This window comes from Balaenoptera acutorostrata, chromosome 14 (assembly GCF_949987535.1).
Source record: "Balaenoptera acutorostrata chromosome 14, mBalAcu1.1, whole genome shotgun sequence".
In the NCBI taxonomy this organism is placed as follows: Eukaryota; Metazoa; Chordata; class Mammalia; order Artiodactyla; family Balaenopteridae; genus Balaenoptera; species Balaenoptera acutorostrata.
The window spans coordinates 19,937,724-19,965,671 of NC_080077.1; the positions used below are offsets into that span (position 1 = coordinate 19,937,724).

A 27,948-nucleotide genomic window follows, 5' to 3' on the forward strand; every position below is an offset into this window, starting at 1 on the left:
TTAGTGATGTTGAGTATCCTTTCATGTGTTTGCTGGCAATCTGTATATCTTCTTTGGAGAAATGTCCATTTAGCTCTTCTACCCATTTTTGGATTGGGTTGTTTGTTTTTTCATATTGACCTGCATGAGCTGCTTGTAAATTTTGGAGATTAATACTTTGTCAGTTGCTTCATTTGCAAACATTTTCTCCCATTCTGAGGGTTGTCTTTTCATGTTGTTTATGGTTTCCTTTGCTATGCAAAAGCTTTTAAGTAGGTCCCATTTGTTTATTTTTGTTCTTTCCATTTCTCTAGGAGGTGGATCAAAAAGGATCTTGCTGTGATTTATGTCATAGAGTGTTCTGCCTATGTTTTCCTCTAAGAGTTTTATAGTGTCTGGCCTCACATTTAGGTCTTTAATCCATTTTGAGTTTATCTTTGTGTATGATGTTAGGGAGTGTTCTAATTTCATTTTACATGTAGCTGTTCAGTTTTCCTAGCACCACTTATTGAAGAGGCTGTCTATTCTCCATTGTATATTCTTGCCTCCTTTATCAAAAATAAGGTAACCATATGTGCGTGGGTTTATCTCTGGGCTTTCTGTTCTTTTCCATTGATCTATATTTCTGTTTTTGTGCCACTACCATACTGTCTTGATTACTGTAGCTTTGTAGTATAGTCTGAAGTCAGGGAGCCTGATTCCTCCAGCTCCGGTTTTCTTTCTCAAGACTGCTTTGGCCGTTTGGGGTCTTTTGTGTTTCCATACAAATTGTGAAATTTTTTGTTCTCGTTCTGTGAAAAGTGCCATTGGTAGTTTGATAGGGATTGCATTCAATCTGTAGATTGCTTTGGGTAGTATGGTCATTTTCACAATGTTAATTCTTCCAATCCAAGAGCATGGTATATCTCTCCATCTGTTTGTATCATCTTTAATTTCTTTCATCAGTGTCTTATAGTTTTCTGCCTACAGGACTTCTGTCTCCTTAGGTAGGTTTATGCCTAGGTATTTTATTCTTTTTGTTGCAATAGTAAGCAGGAGTGTTTCCTTAATTTCTCTTTCAGATTTTTCATCATTAGTGTATAGGAATGCAAGAGATTTCTGTGCATTAATTTTCTACCCTGCTACTTTACCAAATTCCTTCATTAGCTCTAGTAGTTTTCTGGTAGCATCTTTAGGATTCTCTATGTATAGTATCATGTCATCTGCAAACAGTGACAGCTTTACTTCTTCTTTGCTGATTTGGATTCCTTTTATTTCTTTTTCTTCTCTGATTGCTGTGGTTAAAACTTCCAAAACAATGTTGAATAATAGTGGTGAGAGTGGGCACCTTGTCTTGTTCCTGATCCTAGTGGAAATGGTTTCAGTTTTTCACCATTGAGGACGATGTTGGCTGTGGGTTTGTCATATATGGCCTTTATTATGTTGAGGAAAGTTCCCTCTATGCCTGCTTTCTGGAGGGTTTTTATCGTAAATCGTCGTTGAATTTTGTCAAAAGCTTTTTCTGCATGTACTGAGATGATCATATGGTTTTTTTCTTCAGTTTGTTAATATGGTGTATCACATTGATTGATTTGCATATACTGAAGAATCCTTGCATCCCTGGGATAAATCCCATTTGATCATGGTGTATGATCCTTTTAATGTGCTGTTGGATTCTGTTTGCTAGTATTTTGTGGAGGATTTTTGCATCTATGTTCATCAATGATATTGGCCTGTAGTTTTTTTCCTTGTGACATCTTTGTCTGGTTTTGGTATCAGGGTGATGGTGGCCTCATACAATGAGTTTGGGAGTGTTCCTTCCTCTGCTATATTTGAAGAGTTTGAGAAGGATAGGTGTTAGCTCTTCTCTAAATATTTGATAGAATTCGCCTGTGAACCATCTGGTCATGCGCTTTTAGTTTTTGGAAGATTTTTCGTCACAGTTTCAATTTCAGTGCTTGTGATTGGTCTGTTTATATTTTCTGATTCTTCCTGGTTCAGTCTCAGAAGCTTGTGCTTTTCTAAGAGTTTGTCCATGTCTTCCAGGTTGTCCATTTTATTGGCATATAGTTGCTTACAGTAATCTCTCATGATCGTTTGTATTTCTGCAGTGTCAGTTGTTACTTCTCCTTTTTCATTTCTAATTCTATTGATTTGAGTCTTCTCCCTTTTTTTCTCGATGAGTCTGGCTAAAGGTTTATCAATTTTGCTTATCTTCTCAAAGAACCAGCTTTTCGTTTTATTGATCTTTGCTATTGTTTCCTTCATTTCTTTTTCATTTATTTCTGGTCTGATCTTTATGATTTCTTTCCTTCTGCTAACCATGGGGTTTTTTTGTTCTTCTTTCTCTAATTGCTTTAGGTGTAAGGTTAGGTTATTTATTTGAGATGTTTCTTGTTTCTTGAGGTAGGATTGTATCGCTATAAGCTTCCCTCTTAGAACTACTTTTGCTGCATCCCATAGGTTTTGGGTCGTCGTGTTTTCATTGTCATTTGTTTCTAGGTATTTTTTTATTTTCTCTTTGATTTCTTCCGTGATTTCTTGGTTATTTAGTAGTGTATTGTTTAGCCTCCATGTGTTTGTATTTTTTACAGATTTTTTCCTGTAATGGACATCTAGCCTCATAGAGTTGTGGTCAGAAAGGATACTTGATACGGTTTCAATTTTCTTAAGTTTACCAAGGCTTGATTTGTGACCCAAGATATGATCTATCCTGGAGAATGTTCCATGAGCACTTGAGAAGAAAGTGTATTCTGTTGTTTTTGGATGGAATGTCCTGTAAATATCAATTAAGTCCATCTTGTTTAATGTATCATTTAAAGTTTGTGTTTCCTTATTTATTTTCATTTTGGATGATCTGTCCATTGGTGAAAGTGGGGTGTTAAAGTCTCCTACTATGATTGTGATACTGTCGATTTCCCCTTTTATGGCTGTTAGCATTTGCATTATGTATTGAGGTGCTCCTATGTTAGGTGCTAAATATTTACAATTGTTATATCTTCTTCTTGGATTGATCTCTTGATCATTATGTAGTGTCCTTCTTTGTCTCTTGTAATAGTCTTTATTTTAAAGTCTATTTTGTCTGATATGAGAATTGCCACTCCAGCTTTCTTTTGATTTCCAATTGCATGGAATATCATTTTCCATCCCCTCGCTTTCAGTCTGTATGTGTCTCTAGGTCTGAAGTGGCTCTCTAGTAGACAGCATATATACGGGTCTTGTTTTTGTATCCATTCAGCCAGTCTGTGTATTTTGGTTGGAGCATTTAATCCATTTACATTTAAGGTAGTTATCGATATGTATGTTCCTATTACCATTTTCTTAATTGTTTTGGGTTTGTTATTGTAGGTCTTTTCCTTCTCTTGTGTTTCCTGACTAGAGAAGTTCCTTTAGCATTTGTTGTAAAACTAGTTTGGTGATGCTGAATTCTCTTAGCTTTTGCTTGTCTGTAAAGGTTTTAATTTCTCTGTCAAATCTGAATGAGATCCTTTCTGGGTAGAGTAATCTTGGTTGTAGGTTTCTCCCTTTCATCACTTTAAATATGTCCTGCCACTCCCTTCTGGCTTGCAGAGTTTCTGCTGAAAGATCAGCTGTTAAACTTATGGGGATTCCCTTGTATGTTATTTGTTGTTTTTCCCTTGCTGCTTTTAATATTTTTTCTTTGTTTTTAATTTTTGATAGTTTGGTTACTATGTGTCTTGGTGTGTTTCTTCTTGGATTTATCCTGTATGGGACTCTCTTCGCTTCCTGGACTTGATTATTTCCTTTCCCATATTAGGGAAGTTTTCAACTGTAATCTCTTCAGATATTTTCTCAGACCCTTTCTTTTTTCTCTTCTTCTTCTGGGACCCCTATAATTCGAATGTTGGTGCGTTTAATGTTGTCCCAGAGGTCTCTAAGACTGTCCTCAATTCTTTTCATTCTTTTTCCTTTATTCTGCTCTACGGTAGTTATTTCCACTATTTTATCTTCCAGGTCACTTATCCGTTCTTCTGCCTCAGTTATTCTGCTATTGATTCCTTCTAGAGAATTTTTAATTTCATTTATTGTATTGTTCATCATTGTTTGCTCTTTAGTTCTTCTAGGTCCTTGTTAAACGTTTCTTGTATTTCCTCCATTCTATTTCCAAGATTTTGAATCATCTTTACTATCATTACTCTGAATTCTTTTTCAGGTAGACTGCCTATTTCCTCTTCATTTGTTTGGTCTGGTGGGTTTTTACCTTGCTCCTTCATCTGCTGTGTGTTTCTCTGTCTTCTCATTTTGCTTCACTTACTGTGTTTGGGGTCTCCTTTTCACAGGCTTCAGGTTCACAGTTCCCGTTGTTTTTGGTGTCTGCCCCCAGTGGCTAAGGTTGGTTCAGTGGGTTGTGTAGGCTTCCTGGTGGAGGGGACTGGTGCCTGTGTTCTGGTGGATGAGGCTGGATCTTGTCTTATTGGTGGGCACGACCATGTCTGGTGGTGTGTTTCAGGGTGTCTGTGACCTTATTATGATTTTAGGCAGCCTCTCTGCTAATGGGAGCGGTTGTGTTCCTGTCTTGCTAGTTGTTTGGCCTAGGGTGTCCAGCACTGTAGCTTGCTGGTCGTTGAGTGGAGCTGGGTCTTAGAGTTGAGATGGAGATCTCTGGGAGCGCTTTCGCCGTTTGATATTATGTGGAGCTGTGAAGTCTCTGGTGGACCAATGTCCTGAATTCGGCTCTCCCATCTCACAGGCACAGGCCTGACACCCGGCCGGAGCACCAAGACCCTGTCAGCCACACGGCTAAGAAGAAAAGGGAGAAAAAAAGAAAGAAAGAAAGAAAGGGAGGGAGGAAGGGAGGAAGGAGGGAAGAAGGAAGAAAGAAAGAAAGAAAAAGATTAAATAAAATTAAAAAGTTATTACAATAAAGAATTTAAAAACTATTAAAAATAAAAAAATATTTTAAAGTCATTAAAAAAAAGAAAAAGAAAGAAGAGAGCAACCAAACCAAAAACCAAATCCACTAATGATAACAAGCGCTAAAAACTATACTAAAAAAACAAACAAACAAAGGACAGACGGAATCCTAGGACAAATGATAAAAGCAAAGCTCTACAGACAAAATCACACAAAGAAGCATACACATACACACTCACAAAGAGAGAAAAAGGAAAAAATATATATATAAAAAAAAGGAAGAGAGCAAACAAATCTACCAATGATATTAAGCTGTAAATACTAAACTAAAATAAACATAAAACCAGAAACAAATTAGATGCAGAAAGGAAACCCCAAGTCTACAGTTGCTCTGAAAGTCCACCGCCTCATTTTTGGGATGATTCGTTGTCTATTGAGGTATTCGACAGATGCAGGGTACATCAAGTTGATTGTGGAGATTTAATCCACTGCTCCTGGGGCTGCTGGGAGAGATTTCCCTTTCTCTTCTTTGTTCGCACAGCTCCTGGGGTTCAGCTTTGGATTTGGCCCTGCCTCTGCATGTAGGTCGCCTGAGGGCATCTGTTCTTTGCCCAGAGAGGACGGGGTTAAAGGAGCAGCTGATTCGGGGGCTCTGGCTCACTTAGGCGGGGGGGAGGGAGGGGTATGGATGCAGGGCGAGCCTGCGGCAGCAGAGGCCAGCATGATGTTGCAGCAGCCTGAGGCGCTCCGTGTGTCCTCCCGGGAAAGTTGTCCCTGGATCACGGGACCCTGGCAGTGGCGGGCTGCACAGGCTCCGGGAGGGGAGGTGTGGATAGTGACCTGTGCTTGCACACAGGCTTCTTGGTGGCTGCAGCAGCAGCCTTAGCGTCTCATGCCCGTCTCTGGGGTCCGCGCTGATAGCCGCAGCTCGCGCCCGTCTCTGGAGCTCGTTTCGGTGATGCTCGGAATCTCCTCTCCTTGCGCACCCCGAAACAATGGTCTCTTGCCTGTTTGGCAGCTCCAGTCTTTTTCCTGGACTCCCTCCTGGCTAGCTGTGGTGCACTAGCCCCCTTCAGGCTGTGTTCACCAGCCAACCCCAGTCCTCTCCCTGGGGTCTGACCTCCGAAGCCCGAGCCTCAGCTCCCAGCCCCCACCCACCCTGGCGGGTGAGCAGACAAGCCTCTCAGGCTGGTGAGTGCTGGTCAGCACTGATCCTCCGTGCGGGAATCTCTCCGCTTTGCCCCCTGCATCCAGGTACATGGGAAGTTTCTTGCCTTTTGGGAAGTCTGAGGTCTTCTGCCAGCGTTCAGTAGGTGTTCTGTAGGAGTTGTTCCACATGTAGGTGTATTTCTGATGTAATTGTAGGGAGGAAGGTGATCCCACGTCTTACTTCTCCACCATCTTGAAGGTCTCTTCTCTAGCATAGTGTTTGATACATGGTAAATGTTCTATAAAAATGTTAGCTCTTTTTAGTAATACACTTTCTCCAACACAGGTTTGAAGTCTTCATCCTTGTGTCAGGGATTAAGCTACTTAGTGAGTACATTTAGCAAAATTATTCCTATTTTACAAACATGGAAATTGAGAAAAGACTTAAGTCTGATTGCCTCAAAAAAATAAAAAATCAACAGTGTACTTTTAGGTCATTTTGTGGTTTTTCTGTTTTATTTTTGCATGGTTGATAGTGGTGGTAATTTGTGTTTTGTATTATTTTAATTCTCAGAGCAAGATTTTAGCCTGGAATTTATTGCCATTTTTTATTAGGCCAGATTGCTCTCAATAAAGCACTTGTCAAATGTATGATATCTCAAGCATTTTCAGAGTTGGTATGGTTTTTCCAAAAACTTGCAAGCACGATCTTGTAGACATGACATTGAAAGATGTTGATGAAATTTTGAAATTTTTGTTTTTGACCTTGCTTTCCTATTAGCTCTGGCAATATCATTTTTATAGTACTTGTTACCCACTGACAGTAGTTACTGTGGTTTTGTTCTCGAATGTCTTCAGAGTCAAAGGCCAGACTGCAATATTTGAGGAGATGATAGAAGATGAAGAAGGACTGGTGGATGATCGAATACCTACCACCAACCGGGGTCTGTGGGCAGTAAGTGAGACAGAGCGATCCATGAAGGCTCTGCTATCGTTTGGAAAATCACATAGATTTGATGTTGAATTCATTGATGAGGGAAGTGCTTCAATGGATCTCTTTGAAGCTTGGAAGAAAGAATATAAGGTAACAGTAATTTAAAACTTCCTTCCCATATTAAAAATTACCCTCCTTTACATTAATTTTAGTTGCTACTTTCCTTTTTCTCTCTTCAGTTTTTCAAAATCTGCTTTAGAGAGCTGAGGGATCGTAATTTATCTTTCCCTAAAATGTAATGATTGTAATGATGAATAATAAATACAATAATACTGAACAAATGAGAAGTTTCTGTTTATTAAATTACTAAAAATCATTACTAAAATGAAATTTATATGAAACCTTTTGTTTTTCCTTGAAAGTGTGTTATTCTAGTCTTAGCTTAGTCTTACACTGCTGTTCTCTGAAATCAGAGTGTGGCTTTGTTTCCTTTTTTTGTTTTTTTCTTTTGCTTTTTTGTTTGCAACCAAACATCAACAACCTTAAAGATTGGAGAACATAGTAAACATTTCTCAACATACAAGACTAGAAACCATTGCAATTAATAATGCACAAAGGGACTCTTCATATTTATACTTTAATAATTTCATCATATTATAACTCTATGCTTGAGATTCCAGAATTCATTAATTTTGAATTATTCTTTATATGTGGATTTTTTAATCCCTTGTCCTACTTTGCAAGTGAGATGGGTGAGGAACTAAAAGAAGTGGGTTTTTTATTTATAATGTTATATTCCATTTGATATCTTTTATTTTTTTAATCTAAAGTTCTTGCCTTTTAAAGCAGGATAAAAATTTCTCTCAAGAAAGAGAAGCTATGCTGTCTGTAATATCAATTCATACATTTGATAGATTGAAGAATGATACTTCTATAGCATCAAAATCATTGGTTCATAATAATATTTTTCTTTTCACATTACTACTCTAAAAGCAAAAGCACATTAACACAGTTAATTACAGCAAGTCATGGAAGAGACAATACTATATACAGTGTTCATTTGCCCCTACGTTCTTCCTTTGAGCTCAGTTTAGCCACATGCTCTGAGTCAGAGGAGTGCTTATCATGCGGTTCACCCAGATCTTTGTTCATTTGTTCTCCATAACATTGCAGACTAAACCCTTTAACAACAGTGTAAATGAATGAGCTACTGCTACGCACATCAATCAGGATCTAACTCAAAGCATAATGTTAGTTAGTGAAGAGGGCATATCAAAAAATTTTATACTGATTGATAGCATTTTTATAAATTTCAGAAACATATAAAACCAGATTATTAAGGCTGTATAGATTAGTATAACTCCAGCAAAAAGTACAGAATAGTAAGTCCAATTCAGAATAGTGGTTACCCCATTGTTGGGGGTTGAAGGAAGAATGTGTGAGGCAAGAGAGTGATGCAGTTGAGAAGGAACACAGGCTTTCTAAGGAACTGGCATTATTCTCTTTCCTAATTCAGATGATGTGGACTCAGTTGTATACGTTAGTATTCTCATTATCATATATACATATTATTTTGAGAATGTGAAATATTTTATAATAAAAAGTATTTCTTTAAAAAATAAAGCAGAGATTCCACCAGTCTAGTATTGATCTGTAAAGATCTTTGGTCCTACCAAGAGATCTTGGCGTGTGCTGTTCCTGAGATTCTGAAGAGGCAATACACTATAGTGTCCTGTGGAGATTATTCAGTCCCACTTCTTCATCCTAAAAATGGCCCAAGAATTGCTTGTACCTTAGACCCGTAATGAAAACACTGTGTATGTTTTAAGACCTCACTGAAGACTCTTGACCAAGGGACATCTTGGTGGTTTTAACCAGTTTTAATCATGTGCTTTACCACTGTCTGTCTTTTCTGTTCCTTCAGTTGCTTCATGAATATTGGATGGCTCTGAGGAATCGTGTGTCTGCTGTTGATGAACTTGCAATGGCTACAGAACGACTAAGAGTACGTGATCCTAGGGAGCCAAAGCCCAATCCACCAGTTCCTCATATCATTGAACCACATGAGGTAATTTGCAAATGAATCACAGAAAAGAACACAGCAAATAGATGTCACAAAAATCCAAGATCCATAGAAGGTATAGAGTCAGGGCAGTGATGTCTTCAATAAGTGTTTCATATCTGCTCTTAGTTTGAGCCATATGAAGTTGTTTGTTTTTGTAGGTCAGAGATGAGCAATTTCATGTCTAATACATGCTTAGCATTCACTGTTTGGGTGCATTTGCACGTTTATTTGTTTCTCTCCACATTGCATATTCATCTATTCTTGAGCACCGTTTGCGTGCCAAAACCTAAAGATATTCTTGGTCAGTTTTTAGACATATGTCCTATTACTTCAGCTTTTTCAGAACTAAAAAAATCTTCCATAAGAACAACCAAGAACTGATTTTGCACTGTTTTCCTTTGCTAATGATGAACAGATATTGACAATTTATCATCTGTTAAATTCCTCTTTGTATCTCAGAATTAAAAAAATAACTCCACCAACTTTTTTTCTTCATATTAAAAATATTATTTTCTTTAGAATTTGTTTTTATTCCTTTAATCTTTTAAATCTTTTTTTTTCTATAAAGCTTGGAGACTGTAACTTAGAAAAACTTAGAAATATTCATTATATACTATTTCATTTCATTTTTAAAATAGAATTCTCAATAAGTTTTAAGTGAAAACAAATTCCTCTTATTATTTTTTTTTTTTTCTGTTACTGTATTCTACTGAGGTGGGGGGCACAGAAAGGAGGAGCAGAGAGATTCTTCCCTGGATTTCTTAAAATCACTTCATTTGTATGGCCAAAGTAGCATACCATTTCATTTTTCTTTATCCCATAAATGTATTACTGAAAAATCATCCACAAATAGCCTTTGGTTGATTTTTAACCTACTTCAGGTATATAGGGAAGCTTTTTATTTAAAAGAATTCTACATTGAGTTTTGTCTTCTATACAACAAAATATATGTATTTTTTGAAATATGTTAATATTATCTAGTATCCATTTTGCAAATTTGAGTTTTCACATGTAAATATGTTTTCATAAAATAGGACACTTTTTAAGAAAGAATTAAAATAGAAGAATTGTGCATGTTTAATATAATGTTACCATCTTAGAATAAAGAAGTTGTTTTGTTTTGTTTTTAGGTAGAACAAAATCGTATAAAACTACTAAATGATAAAGCTGTTGCTACATCACAGCTTCAGAAAAAACTTGGGCAGCTTCTTTACCTAACTAACTTGGAGAAGGTACTGTTTTTAAAAGATGCTACTTTTTCCCATACTGTATTATCAATAAACCACTTTATTGACTCCTTTCATTTAATCTATTAGTCCCCTAATTAATGGTATAGGTGTTTTTTTTTAATCATTCTTTTATTTGTTTGTGTTAGTTATATGAGTCAGAACACTAGCTATGTCTGCAGTAGCTACACAGATCACAAAAGAAGATGATATCTATAGAAAATATGTTGTATGGATAAAGGGTATGCAGTATATAGTATAGCACAATGTAAACAGACTGTAGTTGGAAGCCCTGAATAGTGAAAGTATTACAACATACCACTCAGCAAAGATAAACGCATGCATCCAATAACGCATACACAGATTTTTTTAATTTGTTATTTGAAACTGTGAAGTGTGTTTGGAAAGCTGCTAAATAAGAGGACATGGTAATGAATTATTTAATGTAATTCACAACATATTTTCTTAGTAGTAAGCAAAGTACTGTATTAGACATTGATGAATATAATTCCATTTTCTGGCAAGAATAAATGGGAGTGGCAGAGTAACTTATCAGAACAACATATAATAGTAGATTTTTGGATAGGGCAAATGAAGAAAAGCAGTAGACTACAATTGGTCCTGAAAACTAGTACCAGATACATTTAAGTGAATCATTAAATCTCAGCAATGACAAAATGAAAAAGTTGGACATTCTTTATAGGTAAAATAGCATAGTAGTTAAGAAGGTAGACTTTTGGACCTAGATAGTGCAAATCTGAATCATGATGCCACTGTTTTCTAGATATAGGACTTTATTCAAGTTATTTACTTCTCTTTGTCCCATCTGTAAAATGAGAAAAGTAACGCTATCTTGTAGGGCTCTCTTGAGGATCCAATGAATTAATATATGTAAGTGCTAGAGTGTTTACTGGTTTATTAAGCACCTTCTAGGTATTCACTATTAATATTATTATATTATTACTATTATTATAATGATGACTACTATTTTGGCAGGGAAAAAAAGAGAAGAACTTTATTAAGTCAGTCTCGCAAAATGCTTGCTATAGAAAAATAACATTCAGGAAAAAAAAGTCTTGATATTTCTGGACATGAGTTTTTAAAATATAAGATCTCTGTACTTTAAATGTGAGAGTCAAAATTAAGAGATAGTTGATGATTCTTTTAGTTATGGAACATAAGTTGATATCCTCTATATGTTGAATTATTTTTTTAAAAATTAAAATTCCAAGGATATAATCTATGTAGGAAAACCCATTTGGCAAAAAATATAAGAAAAAAATATTTACTGTATAAATGAAGGAAAATAAGCAATCTGCAAACTACTAAGCATAGGACATATCCAGCCCATCACCTGTTTTTGTGAATAAAGTTTTATTGGAATACAGCTATACTCATTCGTTAAGTATTGTCTACAGCTGCTTTTGTGCTATAATAGCAGAGTTGAGGAGTTGCAGCAGAGATCACATGGCCCACAAAGCCTAAAATATTTACAATCATGCCCTTTATGGAAAAAATGCTAATTCTTACATTAAATAAATTAGAAGAGGTATTGTAAATTCCGGTAGATTGTTTACAAAATGCTATAGTAATACCTTCTCTTGTGTGCTTGCTCTTGGTTAATCCCCTCCTACACTGACTCTAGGCTTAGTCAGATGACTTGTTTTTGGCCTTGTGTCACAAACAGAGATTTGAAATGTCCATGCACTTTGGAATTCTCCCAATCGTGTCATTTTTTGGAACTCTGAGACGATGTGAAGAAGCCTGGCTTACCTTTCTTGAGGGGTAAAAACCTCAGCTTAGCCCTCTCCCCAGACCAGCTAGCCCACCAACTGCTAGATGAGTGTGGGCCGTCCTGGACCGTCCAGCCCAAGCCAAATCAGTGCATCCCAAAATAACCCAGGTGACCTGTAGCATCAGGAGAAATTCATGTTTTTTTAGCCACTAAGGTTTTAGGTGGTTTGCTGTATGTTACCTGAAACAAATCAATAATTAACAGAGGAAAAGAATAATTCAGTCCAACTTTTTTTAAATGCTGCATACTTACATTGTAGTTAATGAAATTGTTTTAACCATTAGAACTTCTGAATCCATGCATAATTTAGCTTTTTTTTTTCTGTTTATAAGAGTCAAAGGATAATCAAGAACAATTTAGTAATCTATGAGTCTAATTTACTTTCCTTTATGTTTTCGTCAGTTTTAAAACCTGTTCATTTGATGACTTTTTTGGAAATCTTTCGGTTTTTAAAGAGACTTTGAAAAACTATTATACTTCAACATAATTTCCAGGTATAGATAGGTGTCAAATCAGTAATATTTCTGGTTTCTAATTATTTGCTTTGCCTTAGTGAGATTAGAAAAAGGATACGGAGAAGAAATCAGTATTAATAAGGAGTTATGTGAATAAATGCTGCCTCTTCCCAGTATCTTTGATCCCATGCCAAGTGGACATGCAGAATATCTATTTCTCTTTTAAAAAAATATATCTAACATGAAAGTAAAATTTGAGAATTTAGGTAAATTATATCATATTTTGCTTTTTATTTTGCCTTCTATCATAATCACAAATACAGTAATATGATAACTTTAGCAAACTGTGTTAAAAATTGTGTCCATTTTTTTCTTCACTCCTTGAATAAATGTTATTTTTAAATCCCAGGAATGATAGTATTAATATATGAATTATTAGGTCATCTCAATGACTAGATTATTTTAATTGCCAACATTTACTTTTATAAATGAGCTGTAAAACATGTAGTGGCTTTTAAAGTATAACTAATATATGTTTTAATTCTTTTTTGGATAGTCTCAGGACAAAACATCAGGAGGTATTAATCCAGAACCTTGTCCAATCTGTGCTCGGCAACTGGGAAAACAGGTGAAATTATAATAAATATTACATACATTTGTAAAATACTTTACAGTCTTCAAAGGCTTTTACATACAACTTGCCCCACCCTCACACTTTGCATGCAAGGCAAATACTACCTCTGTCTGAAAGGTAGGGCCAAAGGTTAACTGACAGGCTTAGTGCCAAATATGTTTGAGCAATGTTTTCCCTTAAGTGATAGGTGAAAACGTATTTCTAGAATAGCCCCATCTTTTTCATTAAAGGTGAATAATTTTAAGTATTGTTTCCAGTTGCTTGAGTCTGTCAGTTTACCATGGTTATTTGGTAATTGTACAGAAATATAATACAGAATACACAGATTTACTTAAGTTATGACAAAGGTATAGTAATGTAGTTCTTACTTAACATTATTACTGTCTAATAATACCAGGATTTAAAGTGCAAATAACAGCAATCCTGAGGGAATTCATACGTGATTTTTAGAAGACTATTATATCAATTAAGTATATTTCTTTGTGAATATTAGTATACAAATGTCTATAAACTTAATGGAACTGTATTAGTTTTCCTCAAAGAGATTCTTATTTTTACTTTATGAAATGTGATTTATGATACTATAAGTTCCTACTTTGTATGATAAATAAATATATGTAATATCAGTATATTCACTGCTTTTCAAATTTTGAAAGGTAAGTCTATTACTATTAAATGAGTAAAAGTGTCCTTGGCACTTTTTTCTATGGAGCTGAGAGTAGAAGCCTAAATATATGAGTTCCATATTCTGACCAGCAATAATCAGAAAGAACATACCTTTTAGTTTCCATGATTCATGGAGAAGATAAGATTTTAAAGGATATTTTATTGATAATAAATCTTAAAAGGACAGATTGGTAATTGAGCAGAAGAATAGTAATGTACAGATACAGGCAATTTCTGTTAAAAATCAGTGATAAAAACATTTTGATAAAAATTACTATAAAAATGGAAAGGATCATGGTGTAAGTAGTTTCTTCTTTGCTTTTAGTTTTGATGAGATTCATGCAACTAGATTGTCTCAGAAATTTTATTATCTTTAACATTTCCATCTCATTTTCTATATAATAAATGCTTTAACATGTGAAAATGTAAATCTGCTTATTAATAAGTTGTGTAGAATATATTGAATATGACATTATGTCCAAATTAATGTTGTAGTCAGTCTATTCTGTTACTCTACTGCGAGAGTGCTAAAGAGTAATTTGCATTTTTCCTAAATGCTAAAATGAGAACACCAGCATCTTACAAAATAATGATGACTGACTGACTATTATCCTCCTATTAGGGTGAACAGAACTAAAGACTATGAAAGCTTAGTCTGGTTGGACTGAAAAATAGTTAGTTTAAAAGTATAACTTAGTTTTTATGACTTAGAGGATATTTATATCATGAAGTAGTTAGGAAATGAAATTATGACTCTCTTCCCCTTTTAATATGTTTATAGATTGGAAGGCATCTTTGATAGCATCTCACTGAGGCATATTCTATGTGTTTTCTTTTTTAGTGGGCAGTACTGACCTGTGGGCACTGTTTCTGTAATGAATGCGTTTCAATTATTATCGAACAGTACAGCGTGGGGTCTCACAGACGCTCCATTAAGTGTGCCATCTGCCGCCAGACCACATCTCATAAGGAAATCTCGTATGTCTTCACCTCAGAGAAAGCCAGCCAGGAAGAGGACATCCCTGTGAAGGTAAAGTCGGTTAAGAACATGTAGATGCATAGTCAGAGCAAAATAATAGGCATCAGTATCTGGCAGTGAGAGCATCAAAATCAGAACAAGGCTGGCCCAGTGACTGTGGAGCAACCACTGTTGTCTGTCTGTAGATACACTGCCTGAAAGCCTCAGCTTTACCATCTACTCGTTCCTCGTGGGAGGAACACAAGAACGCTTTTTCAAACATAGTTAGTTAGTAGTAGTTATGCCCATCGTGGCAAAAAAAAGTAACATCTCAGAATTCCAGTCCCTTACTACTTTTGCAGTGTTTCTGTCCATTACAAATTGATAGAGCTCTGGTTAAATTCAAGGTTTCTTTTTCTGCATTCTTCCGTTCAGCCCTGGGTATCCGGAAAAAAGATGTGCCCCACCAAAGTGAAGGATAAAATCAATTGATTGTTGCAGTTAGTGAAGACTGTCACAGGAGGAGGGAGTGCACTTTTAGATGGCCTGGAGCGGTGTTTCAGGGTCTAGCCAAAACTTCGCTTTAGTTTCCTAATATTTTTCCCGTGCTTCATTCAGAACTTTAAGGAATAAGACTATAATTTAAAATCCAAATAGGATCTGTAACTGGGCTTTCTGCCTAAGGGGTATTTATTTAATGAGCAGCCTTCACTAGACTTTTTTGTTCTTCGTTTTACTTAAGCGTGCTTTTTTTTCTCTCTCTAACCAAACTTAGACAAAGGACAACTCAGTGTATGAGTGTAGTAGGGAATATAGGCCAGAAGGAGTGGTTGGGAGAATGGGGCAGCTGGCTCATAAGCAAGAGGTAGTAGAATATTTTTCATTCATTTCTTCTCCTTCTGGGTCCCTGATGCTCTCTGCTCACTTATTTTTCAGGGTTGTATTTTGTGAGTAGAATTAACCACAAGTTGAAACTGCCAGGAGTCAGGCAGTTGTTAGGATGCCCCCTCCTGAGAACACTGGAGTGCCATTAAAGAATACCTAATTGCTATTTATTCCCACTGTCATTTGAGTAAAACCTGAAAATATCAGTCACAGTGCTCTCAAGTGTGTTGAGGTAAACAGAATCCCAAAGTTGGGATGAACTTTCATTCATTCATTCTTCCTGTACATGTTTACTGGACACATACTGTATGCCAGGCAGTGTGCTGGGCCTCACAGATGCAACACACACTCATGAATAAGACAGGTATGATTGCTGCCCTCATGGGCAGCCGGGGGAGGGAGTTTGAGTTGAGGCAGAAAGCACAGACATTAAGCAAATAATTAATGTGATAAGCACTACAAAAGAAAATCAAACCTGGCTTCTCTGAGGGAATGGCAGTTAAGTAGATGTCTAAAGGATGAATGGATCAGCCAACCTGGAGAGAGGGTAAAAGTGATCTTGTCGGGAGGAAGCTACTAGACAGAAAAAAACAAACAACCAAAAATCCCAGTATGTAAATAGGTCTGAGATAAGAAGAAACTCAAATGGAACTGAGTAGCTGCGGTATAGAAAATACAAAGGCGAATGGAAGGAAATGAGTCTGGAATCCAAAGAGGGGCCAGATACTGAAGAGCCATCTGAGTATCTGAGAATTTTCTTTTCATGTAAAGAAAGCTATTAACATGTTATATGTTATAAGCAGAGGAGTATCATGATCAGACTTGGATTTTTAAAAGATTCCTCTTGCTACAGTATGGAAATTAGATTAGCAGGAATAGAAAAGACTAGAGTAGAAAAAAATTTGGAGAAACCAGTTTAGGAGGCTACAACAGTAGTGATGGTGGCTTTGATTAGGTTGGTGGCAGTGGAGATGGAAAGAAGTGGATACATTCAGGAGATGTTTGGAGTAGAGTTGATGAGTGAGATACAGTATCGGAGGGGTTGATGAAGAAGGAGATTTTGTAGGTGACCCCTGGTTTCTGATGTGAAAAATCAGGTGGCTAAAAGTACAGTTACTATATAAGGTACTTGGAAGAAGGGTACATTTAGATATACTATATTTGAAGTGCCTAAGACATCCACGTAGAACTTTCCAGCAAAGTGTTAATATGTGGAGCTGGAGAGAGAAAATTCAGAGTCATTGGCATAAGTGATCTTTGAAGCCATGAAAGTGTATGAGCTGGCCTAAGGAAAGAAACAAAATTTAGCTTCAGATCAGGTCCTGCTGCACTCCATAGCTTTTAAAAAAGTGGAATAAAGGGAGAGGAGCTGAAAAAGGAGACCAAGAAAGAGCAACTAGAGGCATAGGCAGTCCTGGAGAACATGCTGCCAACAGAGGCCACGGAAACTCGGCTTCAAGGAGGAGGCGGTTATCAGCTGTATCCCTTGATGCTGAAGGTGGCTCAACTACAAGATGGACTAATTTGGCTACTGAAGGTCATTGAAAAGGAGCCCTTTCAGTGGAAATGTATTAGCAAAAAGCAGATTGGGAGGGAATGAGAAGTGAACAGGAAATGAATAGGTCAAGAGAGAAAAATGCCCAACTACTTCATAAATTTAGCTGTGAAGTAGAAAAGTGAGTGTTGTAACCAGAAGGGGATATGAAGTGCAGAAAGGCTTTGTGTTTTTTTTGTTTTATTCTGTTTAATATAAAAGATTCTTGAGCATGTTTAATCTTCAATAAAGAAGAATAGATTGAAGATATAGGAGAGAAAAAGGATAATGCGTAATCCAAGATTCTTGAAAAGACAGGGAGAGTGTTGATATGTAGAGAGAAAGTAGAGACCTCATTGAACTCGAATAACTAACAGGTGCAGGTTGGGCTGTTGCACCACCAAGCTATAAGGATAGGGGTCCTTATCAGAGAATAGGAGATCTTATTATTATTATTATTATTGAAATATAGTTGATTTACGATGTTTTGTTGGTTTCAGGAGTACAACACAGTTAATCAGTTATACATATATCCACTTTCATTTTTTTTTTAGATTCTTTTCCCATATAGGTCATTACAGAGAATTGAGTAGAGTTCCCTGTGCTATAGAGTAGGTCCTTATTAGTTATCTATTTTATACATAGTAGTGTGTATATGTCAGTCCCAATCTCCCAATTTATCCCTCCTCTCCGTTCCCACCCTCGGTAACCATAAGTTTGTTTGCTACATTCGTGACTCTGTTTCTGTTTTGTAAATAAGTTCATTTGTACCATTTTTTAGATTCCAAATATAAGCGATATCATATAATATTTGTATTAGTCCTTTCCAGAGGGACAGGTTTTCGGTACTCCAGATGTGACTGTAGAAGTGGGTGACTCAAGCGAGATGGAGGAGAAAAGGTGGTAGAAGCTGAACCAATGAGATCTGAATGTTGAATAGGTGGTCCAAGTGGACGGTATATAATGTCCAGAGTTAGTATACTTTAACCTATTCACCACACAAAGAACTGCTTTCCTTTTCAGTCCCCCCTCCCCTTTTCCTCCTACTCTTATAGTTTCTTTCTCCTTTTCCTTCCCATAAAAAGTCTTTTATAGCCTTTTCTTCTTCCCTTTTATCTTTTCCTCTGGCCTCAGGCATCCCAAGGGCCACAGATAGCATTCACGGCTAAGCAGGGCTGCTGACCCTTAGGTGAAAGCATTCATCACAGTATGGGGAACGAGCATAAGGAAGAACTGCTGTGTCAGGCTTCACGCAGTAAGGTTTAGGAAGTGATTGCTCTGGCTACCAGTAAACAGCACAGCCTCTATGAAACTGAGTCATTGAGCCCATCAAAGCCAAACACCTGTTCATTTTATGGCAGCTTTCCTAGACACCCAGGAGAGAGATCAGGACAGTTAACGTTTGCTGTCCTGTTGGGACAGGGATATCTGTACAAATTCTGTTTATTATGTTCTGACTTCTTCCTGTCTTTCATGGGTATTGATAAACACATGAATTAATTGAAGGATCTTGTAAAAAAATTAAAAGAATACAGAATTCACTAAAGTTAATTTCTCTTTCTGATGCATAAATACTTACCTTTCCTTTTCATTAAATACATGACTGAATATTGTACTTACTATGCAAGCAAGTTTTATCACTTTTCCACATTCTCACATTGCTTCTTGCTACATTAACTTTTGCTTTCTGTCACCATTTCTGTCTGCCGCTTCTGCCTTCCGCTGCCTGTCACATTTCTGCCACCTTCTCCTTAAAGCATGTGCTTATTGTTTTCTCAGACTCTCACTGTACTCTGACCATCTGAAACTATCCCACTAAATGGTCACATCATCTGTCTTGGAGTTGAGGGATATAAAGATGACTCTATATGAATAATGAAGGCATTATTTTGAAATTTTATAAATATTAGTTCATACTATTCCTAAACTTAGGGGTTCTTTTTTATTGTTGGTTATCCAATCCCTGATTTTTATTAAACACTCCTGAGAATTAATTTTTTATTTCATTAAAGTTTTTATCTGAAATGTTTATTTTACTCTAAGCATTCATGTCAAGGCTCTCGGACATAGCAAACAGTGTAATATCATACATGGTGCTTAATCATATAGCTGATCTCTGACAAAAGATATTTGGAGAATATAAATATAGAATTAAATAATATAAGACATTTTTTTCTACTGGTATTTCACAATGTAAGGAATCCTATTGACTGACCATATAAATAAAATGAGTAAAATGTTCATTAGTGGATTAGTGGATGCATTTAAGTTAAAGACTGTATCTACCCTAACAGCAGTGTGACAGTATTCCTGAATGACCCTTGGAACCTACTGGGCATTTCACAAAGTAAACAAAATTCCCCCTGCAAGTTCTGACAGCTGCCAGGCATTTTAGAGGGTGAAGTAGGCCTCCTGGCAGAACATATGCCCCACGTGGCCTGTTCCCCGTGTCCTCAGTTTGGCTAGGTTTCATACAAAGCATTTTTGTCAGTGGAAACCATGACCCCATAATGGACACGATTCTTATGTCATAAGTTTCTATCCAGGAGAAAATACATGGATATAGCCATAGCAAAGCCTTCCCACCTGTCCCACACACACCGCAATGCTTCATCTTCTCAAACTTTTGAGTGTCTAATAATCAAGTGGTCTGCTTTTTAAAATAAAGAATTCTTTCAGGCTCCATTCCCATAAATTTTAACTCGTTAGATCTCGGATCTGGTCCAGGAATCTACATTTTTAACAAGCAAATCTATTGCTAGTAGAGATGTTTTATACAGCCTTTTTGTAGAGAAAAAAAATACTATATTTCTACATTAAAACTCTCAGAGAAACCTAGTAATACCATGTGTCATATTCTACTATGTGTAGAATCCTGTTGTTTCCTTTCTGTTTTTCTCTTTTCTTTTTCTTTTTTTTTTTTTTGACTTTCTGTTCAGTTGATTCAAAGGTGACTTGTGAAGTCTTTCTTGTACTAAATACAATTAAACTATCTGGGTGGAATAAAACTGTAAAATTCTGACTGAGTTTAAAGTTGACATAAAATAATTTGGTAAATATAATCCACAGTGGTTATATTTAAATATGCTTATCTAAATATTTTCATATAAGATATGTGATATTTTATAATATTAACTGGTAAATTAATATTATGTATAATATAATATTAATGTATAGTGTAACATTAATACATGAATATTAACTGGTAAATTTAGAACACAGTTAAGTGTTTTTGTTAGAAAATGTCATGAATAAATATAATTGCAAAAAACCATTTCTATTCACCAGCCAAGTTAGCTCTTGAACTGTTAGTGAGTCTCATGTTGACGTTAGCAATAGATTGCAATAAATTGAGCATACAGTAAAGACTTCTAAGATATAAACTATAAATTATTTTTATGAACACCTTTACTGTGTGGAGTATAAACTCCATTAAAATGTGGAAAAGACATTATTCATGAGGTGAAGACTTTGTTTCATTTGCTACTGTATCCCTATTATATAGAACAATGCCTGGCATGTAACAGGTACTCAGTGGATGGATGGATGGATGGATGGATGGATGGATGGATGGACAAGTAAACAACTGATTCATATTTACATATAATATCCCCAAAAACCTTTGGCTCCAAATAAAATTTTTAACTTTTTTGCAATTACTAACTTTATCTCTTTGAAATAATCAAAGTATTTTAAAGAACAGGATAATATTTTTGTGGCTAAGTGCACTTGTAAAATTTCCCACATAGGCTGCCTGCATGGAGTTTCCATTGAACTTTATTCAAGTAACATGTGAAGAACCCAACCCAGGCATATGCTTGAAAAGTATTCCTACTTTGTGAGATCAATCATACAAGCTGTGTAACTGCACTAAATTGTATCTGTCACTATCAACATGGATTTTTAACATGGTGAACCGGTGCAGACAGAAATAAAACAATGCTAACTGATCTTACTCAGCAGGAACTACTATGGACAGCACAGGCAAATTGAAAGAGTTAGCTCTGCTTCAAAAGGAAAAGTCCAGAATAAAAGTAATGAAAGTCAGAAAGTACTAAGACAGGAAATGACTTCCTCTATACTAAACAATAGGAAACAGATCAAGTTACAAATCAGCAAGGAAACCTAAAGAAAAATCTATGATCTATCATACAACTGATTAGAGATCATAGTTCTTTTGTGGGTGGGGGGTGGGGTGGGAGGCAGAGCTAAATTGTGTAAATTTGTCTTTTTTTAAAGTGATGTTCTTCAGTTAAATGAATCTTTTAAAAAATCTCTAATCTCAGGATCTTTGATTCTTGTAGTACGTTTAAAAGATTGCAAAAAACCAATACAAGTAATAACTGGAAGATTTAAATGTTATCCCTGCTCTGTTTCAGATGTGATTGTCCCATTTCTGACAAGGCTGAAACTTCTTATCCGGGGCAGCTAGCACAGGTTAGGCATCCATTTGACCCTAGAGCAGGGAGAGGTACTGCAGGTACAATAGCATGCAGCACTAGGGTAATGGCATAATTCAGAAGACCAGTTCACTTGTGATAAACACAATCCCAATTGTATCACTAATGTAGTAAGTTTAAAAGGTCCCAGAATTACAAGCCTCCCACCCATTCCCCTAAAACCCTTATTCATCTGTAAGAAATCAGGGTAAACAAAAAGTGTAATATCATTTTTTAGTAGAAGTAATTTGCACAAAAGAATAAAAATAAATTCAGAATAAAACAAACGGCACACAGTGAAAAGTAATGTTCTTCATTCTTCCTTCTTTGCCTATTTCTATTGCCAATTCTATTTTTAGTTATAGAGATCACCTCTATGACTTTCAGTAATATACATAAATTTTGTTTCTTGAAGTACTAGCTGTAGATAGTATCTGCTGATAGTCCTCACTTCAAAATAGGAGGAAATTAGTGCATCTATTCTTCCTTCATTCTTTCTTTTCCCTTCCGCATTCTAAGTTTTGTTATAGTATCATTTTTATATTATAATGTTTAAACTTTCATGTTTTGTTATCTAATTGTAGATGTGACTTCCGTATCTAGAAAAAAAATCAGTAAATGGTGTGTACAATATTATAATATAAATACTTTTCATTATAGAACCAAGCAGAGTGATTGAAGTCATACAGAAAGGAATGTAATCCTAATCCTCTCTCATTTAAACTTTGCTTTTCAAGGAAGAATCTTCTGAGTACCCCAGTGTAGTAGAAGTTCTCATTTTTTTTGCTAGCTTCCTTTATTTCTGTGTCAACCTTATCTGGCACCATTATTCATGTAATCCTCATTCTACAGTTCTTTTTTCACTGTGATCTACTGCATCAAGAAATTTTAACATGATAAGCATGTGAACGGAAAATCAGAGTTTCTGCACTTCTGAAAATGACTTCATTCTGCCTTCACTTTAGAGTCATAAGTGACTGGCAACCCCCATACTGTAAGACATTATTTGACATGTTTTATATATATTAGTGTGTATGTATTTCATATGTATGGAATATATATAATATATAAACATATATACTAATATATCATATATTAATATATTATAAAGATATATTAAAGATAATATATAAATATATAGTATCTATAAAATCCCTAAAGATTTAGTCTGCCTGTTGACATAAAGTAGCCTATAAACATGAATAGTCTGTCTGATGTTTGATGAAAAATAAGACTCAGTACATTCATCGTCTCCATTGTGTTGACTTTTTTCTGATGTTCTTCAGAACACAGTGGCCACTTTAGCCCTTAATTCTGCCAGTGGAGCTGAGCATGACCATGAGAATCCATATATATCACAAAGAAAAAGAAGTGGGAGAGCAATGTGGACAGATTAGGCAAACAGAAAATAAAAGGGACCAAAGGAAGAAGGACTAGACTGGTGAAGAAGCGATATAATGGGTAACAAACCGTTGGTTCAGAGTCATGGATTCCCAAGCCCTGCTTCAGAGTTCCCAGTTTTCAACAATAACTTTCCAGTCATAGAGAGCACTATTTTTCTTTTATTTATATAAATCAAGTAGAAGTAGTGCTTTGCTGCTACACTTGGGAGGTGTCATAACTGTTCTCCTTCCTTTCCTTCCTTCCCTAAATAAGGAGTCTCAACAGATAGAAAATAGATGTGAAGGGAATAGGGTGAAGCTAGCTACAGTATGTCTTCTATGCTATACTCATGGATTTTTCCTATCGTTCCCTCCTCTTTCCCCAATAACAAGACTTCAGAGAAAAAAGCAGTAACTCACTCTAAGATGCATTGGTAAAATATTCAGACCTATTTTGGAGGAGAGGGGTTGATCAAAGTCTAAATCAAATACTACTTGATTGCTTTATTAGAATTCTTCTTCTCCTGAATATACAATAGAAACAAAACTGAATTTCCCATCCTTCTAACACATTTAACAGCTTTTAACTCAAAGTTTAGGTTCTCAGATTTTAACAAGAGCCTGGAAATGTGTAGCTGCTTATTCCAATCAAGTTTAAATCTATGATAAAAATAAGTTAGTTGCACCTATTTAGCGCAGATAAGAGGCTATGAGACGTTTCTGATTTCTAGTTATTCTATTAGACAAACTCTAGGCCAGATTTCATGAGAAATTCTTTGTTGGCCTTTATTGCTAATGGATCTCTACTGATTTTTCATTGCCTTGACTGCCTGAATGGTCTGGAGCTTTTAACTTTGTACTTAATTTTCCAGAAAGGGAAAGACCTATATGTGTAGCTTTGAGATCTAGTTTGGTTTTGTTCATTAAATTACAAGCAAGGGAGCAAAGATCTTCATAAAGAACATTTTGTAAGATTCTTTTGTTGTAAAGAAGGAAAATCCCATCCTTTTCCTTCAGTGTTAACTGTTATAATGCTCTTGGCTACTTACCTCATGAGAGGAAGACCAGGAGAGGCACTAACTTGATCTGAGTGGTAGCACTTTATATGTCTCCTTTCATAATAGTTCCCTAGTTGGCCTTAGAGAGAACTAGTGCCTCAGAGAGAACAGCCACAAAGATACAGTCAAGGGCGGGCAGAGGACAGATGATGGGTCTTCATTCCAAAGTTGGGCCTTGGTCTTTGATGTTTCAGAAGCATGAAGAAAAACCAAGCATTACTCATAGAGTAGGGTTGGTAGATATACATGTGGAAAAACTGAAGAGACTACCAAGAAAGGATAGAAATGAGGAAAGGGACAGGAACTTCGGAAGAGGGCAGAGCTGCTTATAATTAAATCCAACTCTATCAACCTAATATATTATGAAATGATCTAGCAGTTTTGGGGGATTTCTCTTCCCATGCACCCCCCTCCATAATTCCAGCCTAACTTTGCCTCTGTGTGTTTGCTGATACAGCTAAAACATAAACTGGGTTGGATTAAGGCTGCCAGTGTACCTGTCTTGAGAATATTCATACTCAGTTAACACCTTGCACAGGGATGGATTGATATCTGTTTCCTCATCCATATCTTTTTTGCTTTTTCTGTGATCCTCCCCTATATAGATATAACCCATCTCCTTCCTGTTTTAATCTTTTTAACAAAGTGAATATTTCTTTTCTGTAACAGTGACCACATTGAGTAGTCATCTCAGAAACTGGCAGATCTGAACCAAAGTTCATTTATGTATTTGAGATAGAAAGAAACATTAAAAAGAACAGTAGAATGTGCATAATGCTTATTAAGATGGTATAATAAAGCATTCACTTAAATCGCTTCCAGGCCAGCCCAGCAGTATAAAACCATCCTTTGCTTTTCTCCGTATTCTGTAACATGCATTAGACTGTATGTATTTGGGAATAAGGGAGTATCTTTTCATCATTGTATATTCAGTGCCTAGTGTAGTTCTTGTCATTTATGTGCACAGAAAGTTTTTGTTGAATGATTTGAATAATCAAACGTGAACTTACCTGAAATGCTAGAGGGTTTGAGTGACCTCTTTGATCCCTTTTATTACTCTGCTCTTAGACCAACCATGGTCTCTTCAGTATTATTTGTGGACTTTTTCTTTTCACTTGGAAGTGTAAAAACACAAGCAGAAGAGAGAAAAAAAGTTAAGAATAAGGGCCTATTGTGGTAGTTATCTCCGATTCTAAAGATGGGAAATAAAAGTGCACAGGGTTTGCTGACTTTATTAACCTCTCCTATCACTGCTGATCGGTAGGGAGAAACGTGAGTGTTGATAGACCAGAATGAGAGGGCACCACCCTCCGACTGGTAGGTTCTTTTTAGACCAGTTCCAGTGAATTTCATTACACAGTACTAACCCCAAATCCACCTCAGGTCTGCTTTCTGTTAGGTTAAATCGGCTCGTCTTTCAAGACTGCTCTTGTCTGAGTCTCCCTAGCTTTTATAATTTTATAATCTCAATTATAAAAGAGATTAATTGCAAGATTTGATTTGCCTGTTGTTAATCATTCTGAATGACCAAAAAAATATGTTGAGAGTTTTTAATTGTATTCTAACCTGCTTTTATTTTTATTTTGTTTATTCATTGTTTTACTCAGGTGTGTTTGGGATTGAGAAGCCTAACCGTACATATTAAAATTTTTTACATTAAGTAAACTGGTTGAGTATATACTATTTACAAAGGACCATGCTAGGCTCTAGGTGATGTAAAAGTAAATGCCATTTGGTCCTTGTTTTCAAACAAATATCAACTGATAAATGACAGGAATATACTGTACTCTGAGATATGATATAATATATGAAATCATACTAGGTAGAATCATGGCAGGGCAATTAATTGAGGAAAAAGCTATTCTTCTCCAAATAAAATCTCTCATCTTTCCCTTATGAAAGACAAATTTAAATGTCAGACAAACACAGAAAAGTCTAATAAAGTAGTAAAGTCAAAGAATACTTAGTTTTTAAATCCACATATCATTCATCAAGCATTTGTGAGTTACTAAAGCTAATATAATATAGCACTTTTGCTTACATTACTGCATTTAATACAATTAAATGTGAACTACATATAGAAAGTTAGGAAAATATTTACAACATAAATTTAACATGTACAGTATATGAGAGGTCCTACAAACCAGTTTTTCTTTAACTTTTGACCAACAGTTCCACATTAATATGCCTTTCCAACAAAAATATGTGCACAGGTACCCAAAGCTATAAGTATAAGCATAGTCACTGAAGTATTGTTTGTAAGAACAAAAAAGAATGAAATCAACCTAAATATATATTAATAAACAAATATTTAGTAAATTGTTGTATCCTAAATATTGTGCAGCCATTGAGGTGAGGTATATATAAAGGTCCTACATGGTTAAGATTGCCAAGATACAATGTTAAATATAAAGGCCAATGTTATAAAACACATTTAAAACTATTTGTGGGGTGTGTGTGCGTTTTTATAGAGGCTTCTAAAATGCCCAAGAAGGTCTAACAGAATAAATGCCAAATTCTTAGTGGTGTTTAGAAAGAGTAAGGCATAAAATAATAGACTTAAATTTTTTAATCCTAAACTTCTATTAACTTAGTTGTCCAATGAACATACATTGCTTTTTTGTAATTTTTTATAAGTTATCCAAGGACTTCCCTGGCAGTCCAGTGGTTAGGACTCCGTGCTTCCACTGCAGGGGGCACGGGTTGGACGGGTTGGATCCCTGGTCGGGGAACTAAGATCCCACATGCCGTGTGTGAGGCCAAAAAAAAAGTTATCCAAAAAGTGTTTGTGCTGTATGTAGCAAATAGGACAGAAACCAGATCCTTATTTAACTTCTATTCAGTTTTTCTCCTACATTTTACTGCCTTTCTTTTTAGAAAGATCAGTAATGCTTTTTAGATTGGTAATCCTTCACTGTCTAGGGCATTAACTTTTCATTTAGCAACACATTATGAATTTTTATTAAAATAGACTCACAAAGGCAGTGTATTTTCAACACAGCATCTTGTAACTTGAAGCAACATTTGTAATGATAATTTATGATAATTTAAATGTCTTCAAGTAGTCTAAAATGTGAAATCTTTGGGAGAATCTGCTTTAACACATTGGTCTAACATAAGGATTATGCATTTTGGCTTTGTTTTCAAAAATTGTGTAAAGCATGCCTGCTCAAACCAAGGACCACAGATATATATGAGCCACCCTCTTCTTTCTTCAGTTTTCTCATTCTCAATAGCCACTTTCTGTCCATCTGGAAGAAAAGCGTATTAAGGCCATCTCACTCCCCATGTAGCTTTCTGCCAAGCAGAGCTTTGGATTTCCAGACTTCCTTATTGTTCTTCTTTCATAGTAGGAAGTAACTGGACTGGGACCAAATGGTTCAGAATTGTAGCATTTGGAAGGGATCACTGAGAGCTACCACTGAAGTGGCCAAATTTTGATAAAAGGGAATATTCTAGTCTTCTCCTTCATAGAGTTAACACTCCGGTTTGGAATGTTGCTTATAAAAGGCTATTCTGTTTTCTTTTGAAATTTTTGTAAGAAGCAGCTTAATTGATAGAAGCATTCATAGTTATCCTGGTATTTCACTTGAAAATATCTTTGAAAATGAGACCTTGCAAGGAACATGGAAGTTTCTGTCTAAACTACTAAATGATCACATTATGCTAATTTCCTGTTTTCTCTTATTTGAGATAATTTTGCTCTTATTTAAGATAATTTTTAGATTGAAGTAGGTCCCTTATACTTTTTAACCTTTCAAGTATAATTGAAAGTCTGCATATCCAGAGAAATAGATGTAGATCCAGGATTTTAATACGAGAATTTTTAAATTTCTCCCATAATTCTTTGTTGGTAACTTTAAAATTAGTAAAGCTTTCTTCCTTGTTTTGTTTATATTTTTACCTTTGAGTGTCTCCTTGTGTAAAAGTAGTAA

General features: G+C 35.7%; 1 protein-coding gene across 4 annotated transcripts in view; it reads left to right on the forward strand.

Annotated features, from left to right (window-relative positions):
- SHPRH (SNF2 histone linker PHD RING helicase) overlaps positions 1 to 27,948 on the forward strand; it is an 87,667-nt gene that overhangs the window by 50,636 nt on the left and 9,083 nt on the right. For all 4 annotated transcript variants that reach the window (XM_007171339.2, XM_007171340.2, XM_007171342.2 and 1 more), the window contains 5 exons: positions 6,841 to 7,066; positions 8,841 to 8,984; positions 10,112 to 10,213; positions 13,014 to 13,085; positions 14,599 to 14,787. In XM_007171339.2, coding sequence (XP_007171401.2) covers positions 6,841 to 7,066; positions 8,841 to 8,984; positions 10,112 to 10,213; positions 13,014 to 13,085; positions 14,599 to 14,787 — 733 coding nt within the window. The remainder of the gene's footprint in view (positions 1 to 6,840; positions 7,067 to 8,840; positions 8,985 to 10,111; positions 10,214 to 13,013; positions 13,086 to 14,598; positions 14,788 to 27,948) is intronic.